This window comes from Globicephala melas, chromosome 10, assembly GCF_963455315.2.
Source record: "Globicephala melas chromosome 10, mGloMel1.2, whole genome shotgun sequence".
NCBI classification, from domain to species: domain Eukaryota; kingdom Metazoa; phylum Chordata; class Mammalia; order Artiodactyla; family Delphinidae; genus Globicephala; species Globicephala melas.
This window is the reverse complement of record NC_083323.1, coordinates 3,174,769-3,193,452: the sequence shown is the minus strand read 5'-3', so window position 1 is coordinate 3,193,452 and position 18,684 is coordinate 3,174,769. Positions and strand designations below refer to the sequence as shown.

At 57.7% G+C, this 18,684-nt stretch overlaps 1 protein-coding gene across 2 annotated transcripts in view; it reads right to left on the bottom strand.

Annotated features, from left to right (window-relative positions):
* Nucleotides 1-351: 351 nt before the first annotated feature.
* Nucleotides 352-18,684, bottom strand: part of CERK (ceramide kinase) — a 50,102-nt gene continuing 31,769 nt past the window's right edge. For both annotated transcript variants that reach the window (XM_070046419.1, XM_060305754.1), the window contains exons 6-13: nucleotides 16,402-16,547; nucleotides 11,115-11,189; nucleotides 10,166-10,318; nucleotides 7,661-7,766; nucleotides 6,339-6,415; nucleotides 5,462-5,667; nucleotides 4,544-4,752; nucleotides 352-2,793 (exon numbers count right to left, since the gene is read on the bottom strand). In XM_070046419.1, coding sequence (XP_069902520.1) covers nucleotides 2,721-2,793; nucleotides 4,544-4,752; nucleotides 5,462-5,667; nucleotides 6,339-6,415; nucleotides 7,661-7,766; nucleotides 10,166-10,318; nucleotides 11,115-11,189; nucleotides 16,402-16,547 — 1,045 coding nt within the window. In that variant the 3' untranslated portion in view covers nucleotides 352-2,720. The remainder of the gene's footprint in view (nucleotides 2,794-4,543; nucleotides 4,753-5,461; nucleotides 5,668-6,338; nucleotides 6,416-7,660; nucleotides 7,767-10,165; nucleotides 10,319-11,114; nucleotides 11,190-16,401; nucleotides 16,548-18,684) is intronic.

Sequence of the window (18,684 nt, the reverse complement as noted above, 5' to 3'; positions counted from 1 at the left end):
GATATGTCCTTTCAGGCAGATGGGGGAGGGCAGAGGGCTCTTTTTGGCATCTTAACTTCCGCTCAGAGCAGTCCTTATGCCAAAGTGGCACATTTCGGGGTGCCACATTCTGATCCCCTCTCATGGGTAAAGCAAGGAAGTGATACCCTCCGATTTTGAAACAGTAGTTACCTCTTCGTTGGAGGCAGGGCAGGCTCAGTCCACAAGGGCACGCAGGGAGCTTGGGGGTGAAGTTCAGTTTCTTGGCTTGGGGGGTGGGTACCTCATTGTTCATCTTACTCTTGTTCTTTAAATTGTACGTGTTTTCACAAAAAATACTCTGCTTTGAAAAACAACAGGAAACTCGTAAGAGAAAAAAGAAGCTAGGTCCTGCCCAAAGTAACAACTTTATTTGTCTTCTCAAACACATCAGAGCAAATTTCACCATTTTCTAATCTTGAAGCCAGCAAGACTAGAAAGGAAATGAAGCCACTTTCTGCCCAGGTACACGGCACCGCAGTGAGGACACGGCCGGCCGCCCGCCCGGTTACACGGCACCGCAGTGAGGACACAGCCGGCCGCCCGCCCGGTTACACGGCACCGCAGTGAGGACACAGCCGGCCGGCCGCCCGCCCGCCCAGGGGCCTGACTGCTGCACCGACAGGCCACACGGGAGGTTATCGACCTAGACTAACGCTGCTCAGCGACCCCAGGTTTTCACTGTCCAGCCATCAGTTCTGATTTTTTCTTAAAATCCTACAGTGTAGGCGCTGGGGTCGCTCCACTCAGGGTCCTCACGCGCCGCAAGGTCCAAAAGGTACTCCAGCCCCGTGACGGGGGTCATCCACAGCGCCCCCCCGGGGTGGGGCGGGGCAGTCCTCGGACAGCCACACAACCTCCAGGGGCAGCTCCAAGGTCTGCGATTTTGAATGTCGGCAAGCAGTCGGTGAATGTCGCCAAGGCACGCAGGAACCACGTGGCGTGGTGGGGTTTCTTCCTGAACGTAAAATGCCTACCCTCTGACCTGGACGGTTTTTCTAAAATTGGCAGTGCGTTTCAGGGCAGGCCAGTGATTGGAAGCATTTCCCAGGGACGATAAAGACTGGAGACCCTCTCGGGGACCCTGGCGAAGCAGCGCAGTCAAGTCCACGGTGCCCACGGTCCCCCGCGCAGAGCTCGTGCACCTTTGCTTTCCTCCCCACCGAGGGCAAACGTCAACAAGACGGCAGCATCTCCTTCTTTCTCATCCTCAGACTTTTCACTCACCCGCCAGTTACCAAATCATTCAACTTGCACAATCACTTAATATCGTGGTCTCCTAAAAAACCACTGTTGAGGCTGCCCTGGGCGGGACTGAATGGTGAAACAGGACATTTCACATGTACTTGCAAATAGAAATCACTGCAAAGGAATTCCAAAAATAAACGATGTCTGTTAGATGCTAAAGCGGCTGCCCGGACCCTGCGTGAGAGGCGGCGGCCGCTCACACTGCCTCTCGTAACAGTCAAACTCCCTCTTCACAAATCCAAGGTGAAGCTGCGTCCTCCCACGTTTCAGCTAAAGCTGTTTTAGATGCGTCTTCCACGCACCGAAGCACGAACACAACAAAACAAGGCCCAGGCGAGGGGCGGCCCTGGGCCCGGGGAGGCCCCAGCACTTGAGCAGAAATAAACGAAAACACTGACAGTGAGGACACCGTTTATCCTCTTCTGGTTTAAAGGCCAGAACTTTCAATAAATATATAGAAATAAGTTGTGAGGATAAGAAAGGAACAAACCTGGACCACGTGGTACAGACTCGGGGCTGCGCCCAAGGGACCCCGGGGCGTGGGACCCTCCCCTGGGGGTGGGGCGCTCGGGCTGGAGTTCACACAGTTCGCGCAGGAACGTCTCAACGTCTCACCCACCGCGCTCGGCTGCTTTCTGTCTCCCCCCAGAGCCCAGCTGTGGCATCCCCGCCGTGCGGACAGAAAGCTCGGGGATTCCAAATTTAAAAGAGTAAAAACCCCTGTGAGGGCTTTGCAAGCCGCCCGTTCCCAGAGCTCCTGACTTGTCCTCGCTCCCAGCTGGATTGTCTAGAAACACCACTGTGACTTTTCAAGCTACAGTAGCGTCGTTACTTGGAGTGTTCTTCTCACTCGCTACAATGGGCTACTCTGGAAGCGTCGCTTCGGGCGGGACTGTGATGTTGCACTGTAGCCGCCCGGGACAGGAAGGGTCCAGTAATAACGCCTTAATCGCAAGTTAAGATGCAGGTACTACAAAGGCAAAGAGGACCAAGTACTTTCCACAACTTGATCACAAGCTACTACAGGGTAAGTCTTGCCAAGCAGATCGGTGACCCTGTAGACACTCGTGTCCTGGTGGCGTGACCTCGACGGAAAGCATTCACGTCGCGTTGTCCCTACAGTTATTGCGAGAGAGCCACCAGTGGGCCGCTTTAACCTCTGCGCCGTCAGCATGGTTGAAATCTAAGAAGCCAAGCGCTCCCAAGTCAACAGGCGCCCCTTGCTGAGGATAAGTTACATGAAACGCAACCCAAAGACCCACACAGAACCGAAAATGCCACATGTGTCCCCAGAATTGCTGACAAAAGGTATTTTTTCTAAAATCAAGATTTAACTATCAAAAATAAACTTCTAAGTTTGAATGCTTATCAACGTAATTGGTCTGCAGTAATTTTCTCCAATACGCTCCCGCTTCCCAAGCACAGCGAGAAGGCCGGTGACGCGAGGCGGCGGCTCAGCGGTGCGACTCCTGCTTCGAGTTCTCCTCGATTCCTCGTGCAAAGAGCCGGACCAGCTGGCAGTGGACCCTGCAGAGACAAAGGGCCACACTCACACCCTGCGCGTCCCCTGACTCTCGGCCCCCCAGCTGGTCGAGGGCGGAGGTGGGCCTCACGCACCAGGACGGTGGGTCTCACCGTGGCAGTCTCTGGTCCCACCTGGCAGCGACAGGCCGGGGCGCAGAGCGACTTCCTGACACTCCTGAGAGACCTACTCTGCAAAGAGCAGCTGACGGCCAAGTGGAGATCTGGGACCCCACAGACCCGGTTCTAATTCCAGCGCCCCACCCGTGAGCAGAAGCCGCCTCTCTCCCTGCCTCGGTCTCCTTAATGAGGACTGAGCTGACGGGGCCACGGGGAGGGTCCCCTGAAGGGCAAGCCCGAGCGAGTAGCAGACGCGGGGAATGTGCAGTCACGGAAGACAAGTGTCGCCACGCCAGCCCGAGCACCCGCCTTCCACGGAGAGCCGCAGCACGCGAGCGGGGGCTCGCGGGTCCCACTGGCAGTGCCGCCGTCCCACTTGATGAATGACCTCACAGCCTCCTGAGAGATGGTTAGTCCCAAAGGCCCCGTAAGTAAGTGACTCGCTGTTCAAGGCAGCGCAACATCAAGACGTGTAGGATATATTTCACAAAAGAATGCCTTTTTTAACTTTCAGCAATTCATAAGCCGGCATTAAAAATAATTCCGCTTCCTCAACTTGTGAAATGAGTCTGCAGGAGCCGAACCCCTGCACGCACGACTGGCAGGCAGGGCGGGTTCGCCTGTGACCTTGGGGCCGCCTCTCGTCCTGAGATGTGAGCAGGGCGGGCACTGCCACGCTGACCGCATCCTGGTCGCAAGAGCAGGGAGCACGCAGACGGGGACGGGGGGAGGCCAGGGAGCCTGCCCCTGCCCGCGGCTTTGGCCTGCACGCTGACAGGCAGGAGACCCAGCTGGGACCAGCAGCTGGTTGGCCGAGAAGCCATTTAAAGTGGGGATTATAAACGGGGATACTACGCAGCATCCTGAAACACGGAAGGGCGCGCCCGCCACCCATCCTTCCAGGCACCGGGGGCGGGGCCTGCAGGCTCGCTCCTGACCGCCTTGCTCGTGTGACACCCACCCTGCTATCGCCAGCGAGAGCCCAGTTTGGATTCCTTAAGGTCGACCAAGCTCCTGAAGCCATTGGTCACAGGACAGAATCCTTCTAGAACTTTACAGTTCTCCCTCAGTCTCTTGTAACTGTTACACGCACACCTCAATCAATAGCCTTTTTCTGAAAAAGTTTCCTTTACTGTGTCTTTCAGTGGGGCAAAAAACCATGTTCTTGGCACTCCTGTTTCATCTGGCGATGTAATAAATACATATAATCAGACTTCAGATTCCCGAGTCCAAACACGGCAGGCCCAGTAGGTTCAGAGCCGGAGGGGCGGGCCTGGTGCCTGGACCACAGCACGGCCGCGGGCTGGGCTCCTCGGGGCCGGAGCATCTCCGGGCGGTCAGTGGATCCAGGACTTGGAAGGTGCCCACAGAGGCGCTTTGTTAGTTAGTTTAACTAGTGAGGAGACGAGAGAGGGAATGCCAGTGCCGGCAGTGCAGGATGTGGCGCAGAAAAATAAAACTGAGGGGCTTCAAAACCTGTGAAAAGACCGACCCCTCAGCACCTTTGCAAACCTGAGGTCACGGCGTCTCCCTGGGGGTTTCACCCGGGGAAACACACGTGCGTCTGTGACTCACTCTTATGCTTCAGGCTGTGAGGGTGCCAGGCCCACAGAGCCCCAGCGCCACCTTCACTCACCTGACCTCGATGGCAGGGCTGCTCAGAACCTCCCCGTCGCAGTTCCAGGCGCTGCTGGAGACGGCGCAGCAGCACGGGGGGCGGTCGCTACACAGCTGCCCCAGTCGCTTCTTCCCGCGGCCCCAGACGCTGCCGTCCTCATCCTCCGCAGGCTTCGACACAAACTGGAACTTCTTGACGCGATAGACTTCGACGAAAGTGAAGTCAAACTACCAAAGACAGCAGGACGGAAACGTGCTCTCAGCGGGGCCTCCCGGCAGCTCCTCGCCCCGCCGCTTGGGGACAAGAGAAGTGGTCACCACGACTCTCACGACCCAGTCCCATCCACAATGAATGACACGGAGTAAAGAGCTCCGCGGCTCCTGCGCAGCGACTTGTACGGTTATTTACCTGCTTAACAAGCAGTATTTTAAAAGCCACATGAGAACACTGTTGGCCCAGACCTTAAAAAGATTTAACAGCCGCAAACTTGACTAAAATCATGGGCTGATCAGAAGTTGCGATTGTCTGGGTATCGTTAGACTTGCCCTCCCCGGCCCTGTGTCACTACAAGGGTGCCAGTGACTAAGGAAAGGTTTGCCAGAAGAGTCTCGATAGAACCCCTTTCCGGGAGCTGAAAGGCTTTGTCGTAGGTGACCAGCGCGGGCAACGGAAGGTCGCACCGCGTCACTTCATTCTGTGTTTACATAGGAAGAGAAACGTTCACGCCTCCTAGCTTCTCTGCTCAAAGACTTTATATTTTTAAGTGAGATTTTACAAGGAGTAACTATGACTAAGACTTTAAGATGGGTGAAATGCGAACAAAAATCTGTCCTTCTTCACCTTGAATTCACAGCCGATCCTACAACATGCAGATCGGGGTCGCCCAGGTAGAAGCGGCCGCCGACGCAGGCCACGTGGAAGCAGCGGTGCCCTTACCTGGTCGCCCTGGTTGGTGTGCCTGACGAGAAACCTCAGGAAGTTGAACCGGGAGCACTTCCGGATGAGGATGAGGTCTGAAGACCCGTCTCCCAGGTGGGCGGCCGGGGAGAGCCCCTGGGGGCTCCGGGGACAAGCACAGGACATGTTGGTGGCATTGATGGCCAGGAACTGCCCGCAGACAACCTTCCACTCTTCCACCTCCTCTGAAGCAGGAAGAAGCATCGCAGATGCTACGTTAAATCCGTTACATCCGAGCCGGGCAGGTGGGCGTCCTGAGATGACCGGGAGGGGTCGTCTCTACAAACGCACCACGCGACGGCTTCTCAGATCAACACAGAGAAAGCCACGCCCGCCGCGGTGCCCGGCGGTCACCTCCCGAGAGGCAGAGCTGTTTCTCGGGCCCGCGCCTGGGACTTGGGACCACGATCTAGAGCAGGGGTCGCCAAGTCTGGCCCACCACCTACCTGACTGGGTGTGGCCTGCGAGCTAAGAATGGGTTGTACATTTCTAAGTGGTTGAAAAAAAAATCAAAAGGAGGAAAGTATTTTGTGACATGTGAAAATGACGTGAAACTCAAATTTCAGCGTCCACAAATAGTTTCTGGAGCCCTGCGGAGCCCACTCGCTGACCCCCGTTCCGGACCATTCTAGGGACAGGCGCCTGGCTGGCGCCACAACAGTAGTTCAGAGGGACGTGGCAAGATGGGCCCTTCCACAAAATCCCCTCTTTTCCCCAGAGTCTAGCAAAGGCAACCACGCACTCTGCCTGGAGCTGAAGTGGAAGCAGGTGCCCCTGCAGAGAAGGGGGGAGGGGCGAGCCCCGGGGCCCCGGGCAGGTCCCCCCCGCCCCCGCGGAGCCGGCCCAGCCACGTTACCGGCGCTCTCCAGGCCGTACAGCGACCTTTTCCGCTCCTCCTCCAGCTGCCGCTTGCTCTGCCTGCAGACAAAGCACCTGGAGGACAAGAACACGCCCCCCTCGCCTGTAACCTAGGCTGCAAAAGCATTTCAATCGTTTGCATATAACAGGAAGTGCAATTGCAGAGGCTTCGCTTAAAAATACTTGGTTTGCATATTAATTTGAGTTCTCAGAATCAGATCCACTCTTAAAAATTACACAGACAACAAATCCGTTTTGGAAATTGATAAACATTACAAAAAGCAAACAGCATCCCATGAGGCCCTTCTGTTGGCTCTGGGGGGCGGGCTGAGCTCGGCCCCGACGCCGGGGTGGCAGCGGACGGAGCAAAGGACAAGGTGCAGGTCCCAGCGTGGATTCCCAGCCTGAGACTCTTCCCTTTCACAAAACAGGTAACACAGTGGTGACCTGGCCCAGTCAGTAACGAGCAAGTGAACGGCTCAGAGCAGCTGATGTTTGCGGTCCTGGGCACTGCTGGATGCAGGCCTTCGCACGGGCCAGGGGCCTTTGCTGGTGGAATCAGCTCATCAGCAACGGGTGTGGCGAGGCCGTGCCTCTAACTGTTTGATTTTATGGTCTCAAATTCTTCACTTAAAGGAGGAGAGACCAGGGGAAGGAAGGGCCCACGTCTGAATGACTTAAAGGAGGAAGGAAAACCCCCGAGTCCCTCGAAACCCCTCAGCCTCTCCACGTTGTCAGACTGAGGAGCAGGGACGAGATGCGGGCCGCGGGTACAGGTGACAACCTGATACTCGTTCCAGGTTAACCCGGGCACATGCTGTTGGGCATGGTGGGGACACACAGGGCGAAAAGGCACCGTGGCTCGCAGAGGGGCCCCCACTGTTGGCCCGGGGTCTGGACCGGCCTCTCCTGACCACCCAGTGGGGCGACAGGGGGCCCGTCCAGCCAGCTCCACGGGCGCCCCGAGGGCGCGCACAGAGCCATCCATAAAGGGGCTCGTCTTCATCATTTCTCACGTCCCCAGCGGGGGGGACAGCGGGTCCCCACACCGGAGCAGACGGCGTGGTGTGAGCCCTCTGCTGGGCAGACGACGGGGACCAGACCTGACCCTGGGCCGCCCCGTGACCCAGGACCCAGCATGGGGGACACGGCGGGACCCCCTCAGGGTGCGTGGGACCCTGACCACTGGTCAGGAGGAACCAGCACCTCCCGTCTACATTGCCAAGTACTGCCCACTCACTTCACAGCAGGAGCAAACCCCAGCCAGTCCTGCTTCTATCTCATCGTTTGAGCAGAAATGCACGTAAGGGATGTGCTTACCCCGCCCTGCAGGGTTTCCTGTCCCTCGGGGAGCCCACCGTGTGCTGTGCTGGCAGGAAGGACACTGTCCCTTCGTAGCAGTGATGGGAGAGGAAGGTCTTCAAACCTGAGAACAGAGTGAGACGGAGAGACACATCCACATGCACCACTGCCTGCGCAGGAGGCCGTGCCGTCAGCGTCTGCAAAGCGTGGGTGCGGGGCCCCTGCCTGGGGACAGAGCGTCTGCAGGAGGACATGGCCCCCTCCCACTTCGGGCTGAGCTGCCACCACCATCACAGAGGACTGCAGGCTCCCGGCCACCAGGGCTGCCTTCCACACTGGCAAAGGGGACGTCTCAGCCACCAGTGACCCCTCGTCGTGGCCTCGACGACGTGGCCTGCAGGTTCCGCCCTGTGAAGCCCCCAGCGCGCCCCCAGGCTTGACCCCGTCATCCACAACTTTGGTGTCTTGGAGGAACTCAGGAAAAAGACCAGGCAGCACTGCTACCAGACCGTGGCCGGCCCCTCTGGCAAACTGTGGTGTGCTGTCCATCGAGCTGCCTGCACCCCCAGCATGCCCGGCTGAGAGAGGTGAGGGGGCTGCAGAGGAAGAAGCGAGCAGAGGCTGCGTCACGAGGTTGAAGGAAAGAAGCCGCCTCCTGACATCGAGGTGCCGGTGCAGCAGCTGCAGCCAGCGGCCAGGAGGCCCACAGCTACGACCATTCACGAAGGCGGCCCCACTAAACACCAGCGTTTCGGCGCAGAGGAAACAGCCTCCTGCTGGAGGAAGATGCCGCCTATAGGACCTCCCCAGCTGGAGAGGAGAGGTCGCTGCCTGGCGTCAGAGCTCCGGAGGACAGACAGGCTGGCTCTGCGGCGAGGGGTGGCTGTAAGTTGAAGCCAGTGCTCATTTACCATCTGAAAATCCTGGCGCCCTTAAGAATTATGCTAAATCCACTCGCCTGTGCTCTGTAAACGGAACACCAAAGCCTGTTCATAAACACATCTATTTACAACATGACTGACTGACTATTTTAAGTCCACTGTTGAGACCTACTGCTCAGAAAAAAAGATTTCTTTCAAAATGTTACTGCTCGGGCTTCCCTGGTGGCACAGCGGTTGAGAGTCCGCCTGCCGATGCAGGGAACACGGGTTCGTGCCCCGGTCTGGGAGGATCCCACATGCTGCGGAGTGGCTGGGCCCGTGAGCCATGGCCGCTGAGCCTGCGCGTCCGGAGCCTGTGCTCTGCGGCGGGAGGGGCCACAGCGGTGAGAGGCCCGCGTACCGAAAAAAAAAAAAAAAAATGTTACTGCTCAATGAATGACAATGAACCTGGTCACCCAAGAGCTCTGAGGGAGACGGACGAGATTCATGTTGTTTTCATGCCTGACAACACAACGTTCATTCTGCAGCCCATGGATCAAGGAGTCATTTCAACTTTCTTTATTTTTCTTTTTTTTAAAATGAATTCATTTATTTATTTTTGGTGTGTTGGGTCTTCACTGCTATGTGCAGGCTTTCTCCACTCTTCATTGCTGTGTGTGCCCTTCTCACTGCGGTGGCTTCTCTTGTTGCGGAGCACGGGGTCCAGAGCGCAGGCTCAGTAGTTGTGGTGCACGGGCTTAGTTGCTCCGTGGCACGTGGGATCTTCCCGGACCAGGGCTCGAACCCGTGTCCCCTGCATGGGCAGCTAGATTCTTAACCACTGCACCACCAGGGAAGTCCCCATTTCAACTTTCAAGTCTTACTCCTTAAGAAATACATTTTGTAAGGCTATAGTTGCCACAGACAGTAATTTCTCTCATGGATCTGGGCAAAGTAAACCAAAAACCTTCACCATCCAGATGCCATTAAGAACATCTGGGATGATTCATGGGTAGAGTTCAAAATATCAACATTGACAGGAGTTTGGAAGAAGTTGATTCCAACCCTCCTGGATGACTCGGAGGGGTTCAGACCTCAGTGCAGGAAGTCACTGCAGATGTGGTGGAAACAGCAAGAGAACTAGAATCAGAAGTGGGGCCTGGGGCAAGAGGGAGGAGATATGGGGATATATGTATGCATATGGCTGACTCACTTTGTCATACAGCGGAAACTAACACAACAGTGGAAAGCAATTATATTCCGATAAAGATGTTAAAAATAAAATAAAATAGTACTGTAAGTCCCTGCAAATAAATAAATACAGCCAAGGAATTCATCTCAGCGACAAGTGTCAAACTTTGAATCCTACATTCTTTCAAACTTTTTTACTGCATTTAAACGCATTTGAAGGCTGAAGGGTGGTGCTGCACGTGACCTGAAGTGCAGACCGTCACTTGTTTGTACGATCTGGGATCGACCTCCATTCCTCTTTGTCCCAGCTCTGAGCACATGTGAGAACTGGCCTGTGACCGACGGCAGTGGTTCTCCGGGCACCCGGGACCCGTCAGACTCCCGCCCCCTGGTTTCCGTCTGTGAACGGGGCCCCACCCTGAGCGAGGCGGAGGCCGTGTGTGGAAGCTCCCGGCGTGGTACTCTGAGTTACCTGAGAAGTCGTATCTGACGAGACCCATCCACCGCTTCTGCTCGCTGTCCTTGATGATGTCCCCGTAGAAGCCGTAGCCCAGCAGGGACACCGAGTACCGCAGCAGCGTGCTGTTGTGATGCACAGAGGACACGTCCATGGGCAGCGAGTCCCCTGCGTAGAGAAGCCAGGGTGGACGCCGCGCCCCTCCGCCTGTCCCGCTGCACAGCGCCCGGCGGCCACGACGAAGCCACGGATTAAAGCGTGAGACAGGCAGAAGGCAGCCGAGGCCGTGGGCTGTTCTCCCGGGGTGCCCGGCCTCCTGCTCTCCACTCAAGTGACTAAATTTGACTCAAATTTCCAAAACGGGCTTGGAAGGCTCTTCCGTAAGGAGGGGAAAACAACGTGACCGTGAAGCTCGCTAAACGCCACTAACGGGAAGGAAGGTGGAAAAGGCGCCTGGCGTCTTCACATGTAAACTCACACGTGCACCGTCTGTAAACACAGCCGTTCTGTGACTGGATGACACGCGAGGAGCACTGCCATCAGGGACGAGGACGGGCAGAGGGGGCCACACGTGCGCTGAGGGCGCCTGCACAGCTCCGAGCTGCTGTACAAGCGTCCCCCGGGGGACGCGCTTTCTAGAGGAGCGGGGGGGAGGGGTGTGACTGGGGAGGCCTGTTCCCACAGGGCGACAAGGGGCCGAGTCCCGGGACGCCACGGAGAACCACCGGGGCGCAGGCGCCGGGCACCCCAAATGCTCTGGGGAGGGCACCAGAGGGTTCCGAGCAGAGCAGCGCTTCTGTTTCTGAAGGTCACCCCGCTGGATGGGAAGTGGCAGGGAAGGGTGGCAGCCAGGGCCCTACGGGCGGACTGACGGGCACCTGCACGGTGAGGCGGACCGACACCCGCGTGTGCCCGGGGACCTGGGACGCAGCAAGCCAAGTGCGGCACTGAGCGAGGCACCTACCCACGACGATGTGCAGAGCTGAGGTCTCCGCGTCGTTCGTGCCAACCGTTGAGTAACACACACAGTCTGTCGACCCTAAAAGGGGGAAAAGGTCCTTAATATCACTACAGTCACTTACGATCCCAGCGTGTTTCCAGGTGAATGAGTGGTAAGCTCTTCTGCTTCTTCCATGGCCCGGGAGTAGATAAGAAGGAATAAGCTCCGTTTGCCTACAGAATTAGTCACTGAGGTTGGTTCATCAAGAACACCATCAACCAGCTCCTCCCAGAGAGTTCAGAGACCCCTCCTGAGCCCGTCTGGGGGGCGGGGCCCCTGGGAAGTCACTGCAGCGGTGGCGGCGGGGCGCCAGGGCGCCAGGCTCAGCGCTCTGCACAGTGTCCCCGCTCCTGGCTGCCACAAAGGCGGGCAGCAGCCCTGGGGCTCCAGACCTCAAGACCAGAGGGATTCTGCAGCGGGAAAGTGCATGTAAAGCAGGGACAGCTCGTGGAGGTCACAGAAAAAGCACCGCAGGCCTGTGCGAGGCGAGACCCGGAGCCTAAGCCCAGCCCTGGGTCATAAGGGCGCAGCAGCTGCCGGCTGACAGACGTGAGGGGCCAGCGGGACCCGCTCTGAACCCCACGGGCTCGGCCGGGGCTCTGCCTCCTCCTGCCCACACCCCTGTCTATAGAGTGGAGGTGACCTCAGAGCACCCAGCTAGCACCGGGATCCCGAGGGCACGGCAGGGATGCTACGGGTCCTCCCTCGGTCTGTCCCGGTTCTAACTGGGTCATCACCAACGTCTCTGCTCTCCACCTGAGTGGGCAGAACACCTCCCGGCTGCTTATTTGTAACAGACTCCTGAGCCCCGCCCCACCCCCGAGATCCTGACTCAGTAGGTTTGGGTTGGGGCTGAGCGATCTGAATTTTAACACGTCTGCTGAACAGCCGAAAACCCTAGTCTAGATTTCCCAAGAATAAACCCTGACGGTATCCAGAATTGTACCGTAAATGTTGCCTCAGACACACAACCAACACAGGTTGAGGCCCATCAGGGAATAACCATCCTGTTTACAGGCACACAAGCTCTGGCCGCAGGCAGGACCCAGATGCTGTGCCCTCAGGCCCCGGAACATTCTATAAGGCCCTCAGCCTAAGGGGCGCCTGAAGGTCCATGGTTCTACATAGACGCGCTGGATCGCAGGCAGTGTTTGTCATCTCTTAGAGCAACAGAATCTGGTCCAGTTTGAGATCAGAGTAGATGCCTCTTAACTATTTAATCTAAGCTAACATATGCCTTCTTATGGTCGGAAACTTACATAAACACACACAGATTGATATATTTTTTAATATGTATATTTTTCTTTTTTGTTAACCTTAACCTGAAGACTTGAATGACATCTCATTCCAAGAATGAGCCGAAAAGTAAAACGGTTTAAATGAACATTTACGATTACAGGAGTGACTTAATTCTTAAACTGGAATTAACAGTATTTAAGGAAAACTACATGGTTTCAGACTATCTTCCACACCCCTGTTTTTCTAACTGAGGGTACCCGAATAACGGGTATAAACATTTCTGAGAAAATAAACTAGAAAAGAGCCACGCAATTAACTTGAAGCACACCTTCACATCCCTAGAACTTCCCAGAATTTCCAGAGCCCACGTGCTCCCCTTACGTGCCTACTGCACTGCTTAATTTCTTCACAAACCATCCTTTAGAACAAAAACGGATCAGACATCCAACATGCCCTGCATTTTTTAAAAAATTAATTATTTTATTTTTGGCCACCTTGGGTCTTCGTTGCTGCGTGCGGGCTTTCTCTAGTTGCGGCGAGCGGTGGGGGGGGCTACTCTTCGTTGCAGTGCATGGGCTTCTCATTGCGGTGGCTTCTCTTGTTGTGAGCATGGGCTCTAGGCATGCGGGCTTCAGTAGTTGTGGCGCGCGGGCTCAGAAGTTGTGGCTCGCGGGCTCTAAAGCACAGGCTCAGTAGTTGTGGCGCACGGGCTTAGTTGCTCCGTGGCACGTGGGATCTTCCCGGACCAGGGCTCGAACCCGAGTCCCCTGCGTCGGCAGGCGGATTCTTAACCACTGCGCCACCAGGGAAGTCCCCTCCCCTGCATTTGATCAGATATAACTTGTATATTCAGCAGTCTTTTACTCAGTAGAAATTCAGCAGTGATCTCAAATAAAAATGAAGAGACGAGTGGTCTGCACTTTGCACCATGTCCTTTTGACCTTTAAAGTCCCTCTTTATCTCTGGGTCTATCTAGAATCTAACTGCCCTATTAAACAGATGCTAGAATCAAGTTGAAAGTCTCATAAAGGGATGTGTCTCGAGTAGGGAAAAAAAGCCCAGCGCTTCTGACCGGCTGCATCATCCTTTTTACAGCCACAACGAAGACGGGCCCTTTTTGACGACCCTCCTCAACGACAGCATCTCGTCACAGAAGCTGCGTGAGAGGCACCTCGTGTGGGAACAGTGGGCAGGACAGGGACAGGCTGAAGGCCACTGGTCAGACAGTCAGTCCTGGGCCGCACCTGGGGCAAACCGCCGGCTCTAGAGGGCTGGGCTGGACGTGGCCCACTTTTCCGAGTTCATTCACTAGGAGCTAACCGCAAACGCTTCCACTGAGGGTGTGAGATGGCGCAGAACCTACAGGCACCTGAACTCTACAGAAAAAAGCAGAGGGCTCAGTGGGGGCTGCCCTGGGCTGGGGCACACGCATTCACTGTCACCCAAGTCCTTAGGGCAACAAACAGGGTAAGTGAACCGAGCTTCTAGTAGGTTTCAGGGGTCACTTTGCTGAGAAGTCAGATGTTTAAAGAAGGTACTCAGCTCAGCATCCTCCACGGGGCCACCTCCCCCCTGCCCCCCGCAGCTCCCACCTCCACTCTGCCTCTCACTCACCCTGCTCACGGCGGCCCCACCCACAGCCAAGCCTTTCCTGCCTCGGGGTCACCGCCTGTGCCACTCCTCCGGCCTAGAACATCGTGCCCCAGATGCAGGGCACTGTCCCCCGCCCTTCAGGCATCTGAGTGGGATCACACGTGCAAGGCCCCATGCGCCCGTCCGGACCGTGCTCCCCCGGGCCCCACTGCTCTGTTCTTTCTGTTTTATGCTCATCACCTGCCTCTCCCCCTGGACTCCCTGCGTCCCCGCCGTGTCCCCTCGCGAGGCCCCCAGCGAGGCCGGCCCACAGGAGGCCAGCAGAATGTATGCACGAGGACCCACCGAGGGAACGGACGGACGGAGCGCGGGGTGCCTGCGGGCTGTGGACCCCTGTGCTTTGGGCTGGCGGCCGGAGCACCAGCAGACAGCCGCTTCAGGGCAGGAGAATGTCTGATTCTTTTTCGTCCCCAAAACACCACTTCTCGCTTGTTTAACATTCAGTCTGCTTCCGACAGCTCACTGTCCCCTCTGGGGACAACGTACCTCCCCAGTGGTCTCTGTGTGGTGAAGACTTTATTTAACCCAGAGGGAGCGCCAGCTCCAGACGTAAGATCTGGTTCACCTCGGGCGTCAGGAGACTCCTGACCCCCAGCCCCTGTGCCCCAGAGGCACCTGCAGCCTCCCCCTCCTCGAGGCCCTGCCTGGGAGGCGGCCCTCCCTGAAGCTGTATCATCCGGCCCAGGGCAGAGGCAGCCGGCGTGTGCCCTTCTTCTTGCAAGCACAGTCTGGGCACTGCTGTCTCCCCGCCCCCGCTGTGCCGGCCTTCCTGATACCTGAGCAGGCCCAGGCAGGACCACCCAGCTCTGAACCCCGACACACCGTCCCTGAGCTCCACGGCCAGTGCCCACAGCCCAGTGCCAGGGGGCTCCTGCTGGCGGCTCGGGCTGGCTGCGCCATCCGATTCTCCGAGTCCCGCTGGCTCTGCCACTGAAACCGTGCCCGAGCCACAGCCGACCACACGCCCGACGTCCAGCGTCCACGGGACCTGGGCCGCCCACCCGCCGCTGCTCTAGAACGGAACGCAGAGGGTGGGCTCACACGCGGCCCTCAAGACGAGAGCCTGACCCAGGGCCTTTCCCCAGTCCCTCTAGCCCCCTGCCTGAGCGCACGGCTGTTCCCATGGCCACCCGCTGCCCCAGGGGACCCTTGGCACGCGTCACTCTGCGCCCGGCCCCTCACGCATGTCTCAGGAAGGCTCCTGGGACCCCCCCCCCCCGGAAGGAGCCCCTCCGAGCCACTCACCCAGACCCACGCCAGCGGCATCTCCGCTACCCTGCCCCACTACTGGAGACCCTCTCCTGCCACACTGGTCCGTGTGTCTGTTGAGCTCACAGCAAGACCCGCTCCATGCCAGGCTGCGGAGAAGCAGGGCGCCTGCGCGGGGGCACTCCCGGCGTGTGGCGTTGGCCTGAGCTCGTGTGCCCTTCGACCATTTTAACAGCCCAGGGTTTTAGGTATCAGAGCCACACGGGCAAATGGTGACAAGGGGCATAAAGGAAACACAGATTAGAATGCAGAAAAATAAACTTCACGTAGTCCAGAAGCACCACGCACAAGGTTAAAGGACAAAAGCCTAGCTTGGCAGAGAAGTTGGGAAACACGTGACCCACTGAGGGGAACGTCCTTAACACACAGACAATACTGGGGCAGGTGGAGAAGGACAGACTTTCCCAGGTGGGGCAGGGCAGCCTCCGAGCCCCACAGTCCACGCCCTTCTGGGCAACCATGCAACCTGACCCTGGCACCCCGCATCGTCACCCAGAAAATGGGGTGACAGCACCATTCTCAGAGCCATCGGAGAACCCGGATGTCTACCCGAAGCTGGCCTGCCAGGGTCCCTGCCGCTGTGGCCCAGACACAGGGGGAGGAGGGTGCCTCCTTCCGCTGAGTGGTCTGCAAAGCCCCGGCTTCACCCCGCCCCCGCCGGCTTAATGCTGTGATTCTCCTAAGAGCTGGGTGCTTCCCGGAGACACCAAACACACCGAGCCGGCCACCTCAGGACACGGCACGGCCGGCCCGTCCCGCTCACACCCCGAGGCCTCCCGCCCCGACAGGCAGCCCCCCCGCCCCGGGTGCCCGTCACTTCTTCCAGGACACCGCCTGCCCCCCAGGCTCCCCTTGTCCTGCACTGTGCTCTGGGCCTCCCCCATCCCCCCCACTGCCAAACGGCCAACGCTTGGAGAGCAAGGACCGCGCCCCCAGCGCCGGGCAGGAAGCAGGCGTCCGGGGAGACAGCAGGACCCCTTCCCGCACGCAGCGGCGGTCCTGCGTCAGGTGCGTGGAGAGAAGAGCGCACCTGAAATAAAGGGATGAGCCTCCAGGAAAACCCAAGGGCGGCCCCTCCCGGCCCACGTACCCGCAGGGATGATGCCAATCCGCAGCGGGCTGGGCACGAGCGACGCCCGCGGCTGGTCCTGGTCCACGCCGGCGTCCCTCTGCGTCCTGCCCACCAGGCCGTGCAGGACCTCGCTGAACATGCCGTCTCCGCCCACGCAGACGATGCTGCAGGAGGAACACAGGGGTCAGGCCCTCCGCACCCGCCGCGCACCACCAGCCCCTCCTGCGCTGGCCTCCGAGCCGCCACCCGGGCCGCAGCTGTGCCCGCGCCCCGTCGGCCGGCACAGTCCCCACCCATCTCAGTTCGCTCCCCGCTCCCGCGGCAGACCTCTTCAGACCCTCCGTGTCTGCGTCCCAGCCCTGCAGGGAGAGGCTCCTGATGCCCGCCGTAGCCACACGGCGAGGCTCTGACAGGTCGAGAAGGGCAGGGCCTGGGGCCACGCTGCAGAGAATGCCCCCTCCTTCCCTAGCAGGCGAGGCTGACGAAACCAAGCAGACAAAACATGGGCTCAACAGGCTTCTACCCTCTGCCTTCCAGCCCCCGAACAAGGTCTCCAGGAACTCGGCCTCTGGGGCAGGTGACACGTGGCTTCTTCCCTCCCTGACGCTCCCCCCACCCCTCCCCCACTCACGACCCACTCCCGCCGTGTGACCCTAATCCGCCTCCCTGACTCTTCCCCTCTCCAGGGAGGCTCTTCACACTGCCTGAGGTCCCCAGCGGCACAGCTGCCCACTTGAGACCCTAGAGCCTTCTTGGGGCCCTGGGATGGGGCACAGGGACACTCAGGACGCCACCGCTCCTGGTCACAAAGCTTGCCCCTCAGCCTTCACGCTGACCCGACTGGAGGCGGCCCACAGCTCAGCTGGCATCCCCCATACCAAAACCCACTTCAGCTCATCTCATTGCTTGATGACACTTGGTGAGGACTCGGTCACGGGGACCAGCCGATTCTCCCCCAAACGTCTTGGAGAGCAGCCCTGCTGCCTCTGCCACTGTCCAGGCAGCTCTTGCCCAAGACCCACAACCTCTGGCAGCTTCCTTGGGTCCAGTCCTCATTGCTACTTGCCACGCAGCTTTCAAGAGCATCTTTCCGGGGCTTCCCTGGTGGCACAGTGGTTAAGAATCCGCCTGCTGATGCAGGGGACATGGGTTCGAGCCCCGGTCTGGGAAGATCCCACATGCCGCGGAGCAACTAAGCCCGTGTGCCAAAACTACTGAGCCTGTGCTCTAGACCCAAGAGCCACAACTACTGAGCCCACGTGCCACAACTACTGAAGCCCGCGTGCCTAGAGCCCGTGCTCCACAACAAGAGAAGCCACTGCAATGGGAAGCCCGCGCACCGCGACAAAGAGTAGCCCCCGCTCGCCACGACTAGAGAAAGCCCGCGCACAGCAACAAAGACCCAACACAGCCAAAAATAAATAAACAAAATAAATAAAACAAAAGTATCTTTCCAAAACACCCGAGCCCATAGGACATCTATGTACAAGCTTTCCGGGGATCCTCACCACCTTTCCCCAGCCTCATCCATTCATTCGCGGAGCACCTGCCGCGTGCCAGCCCTGTGCCAGGCGCCGGGAACAGCTGTGCACAAGGCAGAGGAGGCCGGCTCTCCAGGAGCCTGACATGCCAGCAGGTACAGACGCAACACAGATGCAGGGTCACACTCGGGGCCGGAGCCTCCTGCGGGGACGAGCACAGCACCCACTCTGCGCTGTCGCAGCCAGAAACGCACAAGCGGGTCCTGACCGAGAGGAAACCTCAGACAGACCTAGAACCAAGGGACATGCTGCAAAGGCACTGGCCTGTTCTCCCAAAATTCAGCCACACCAAGAAGGCTGAGGATCTGGTCCGGGTCACGGGAGACTAGGGACACACCCACTGAATCTGAAGGCAACGTATGATCCAGGGCTCTTCTGCCTTAGGGAGTAATGGGACAGCGGGCAGGGTCTGATAAGGACAGCAAATGGGTAACGGCATTCGTATCAGTGCTAATCTCCTGGTTTTGATCACTGCGTTTTAGTTCTGTAAGAGAATATCCTTGCTTTTAGGAAATATACACAAATATTTAGGGACGAAAGCTGATCATGTCTATAACATACTTTCAAACGATACAGAAAAAATTTCTGTACGTAGGTGGTAAGACCGAAAAGGAAAACAAAACTATTACACGGTGGTTTTCCAAGGAGAAGAACACGACTGAACGTTTCTGCCTTTCCTAGTTTTCTAGAAGAAGGTTTATTTTACTTCTACAACTAGGAAACAAGGTGTAAGGAGAGGGAGTGAATAAAATGAAGACAG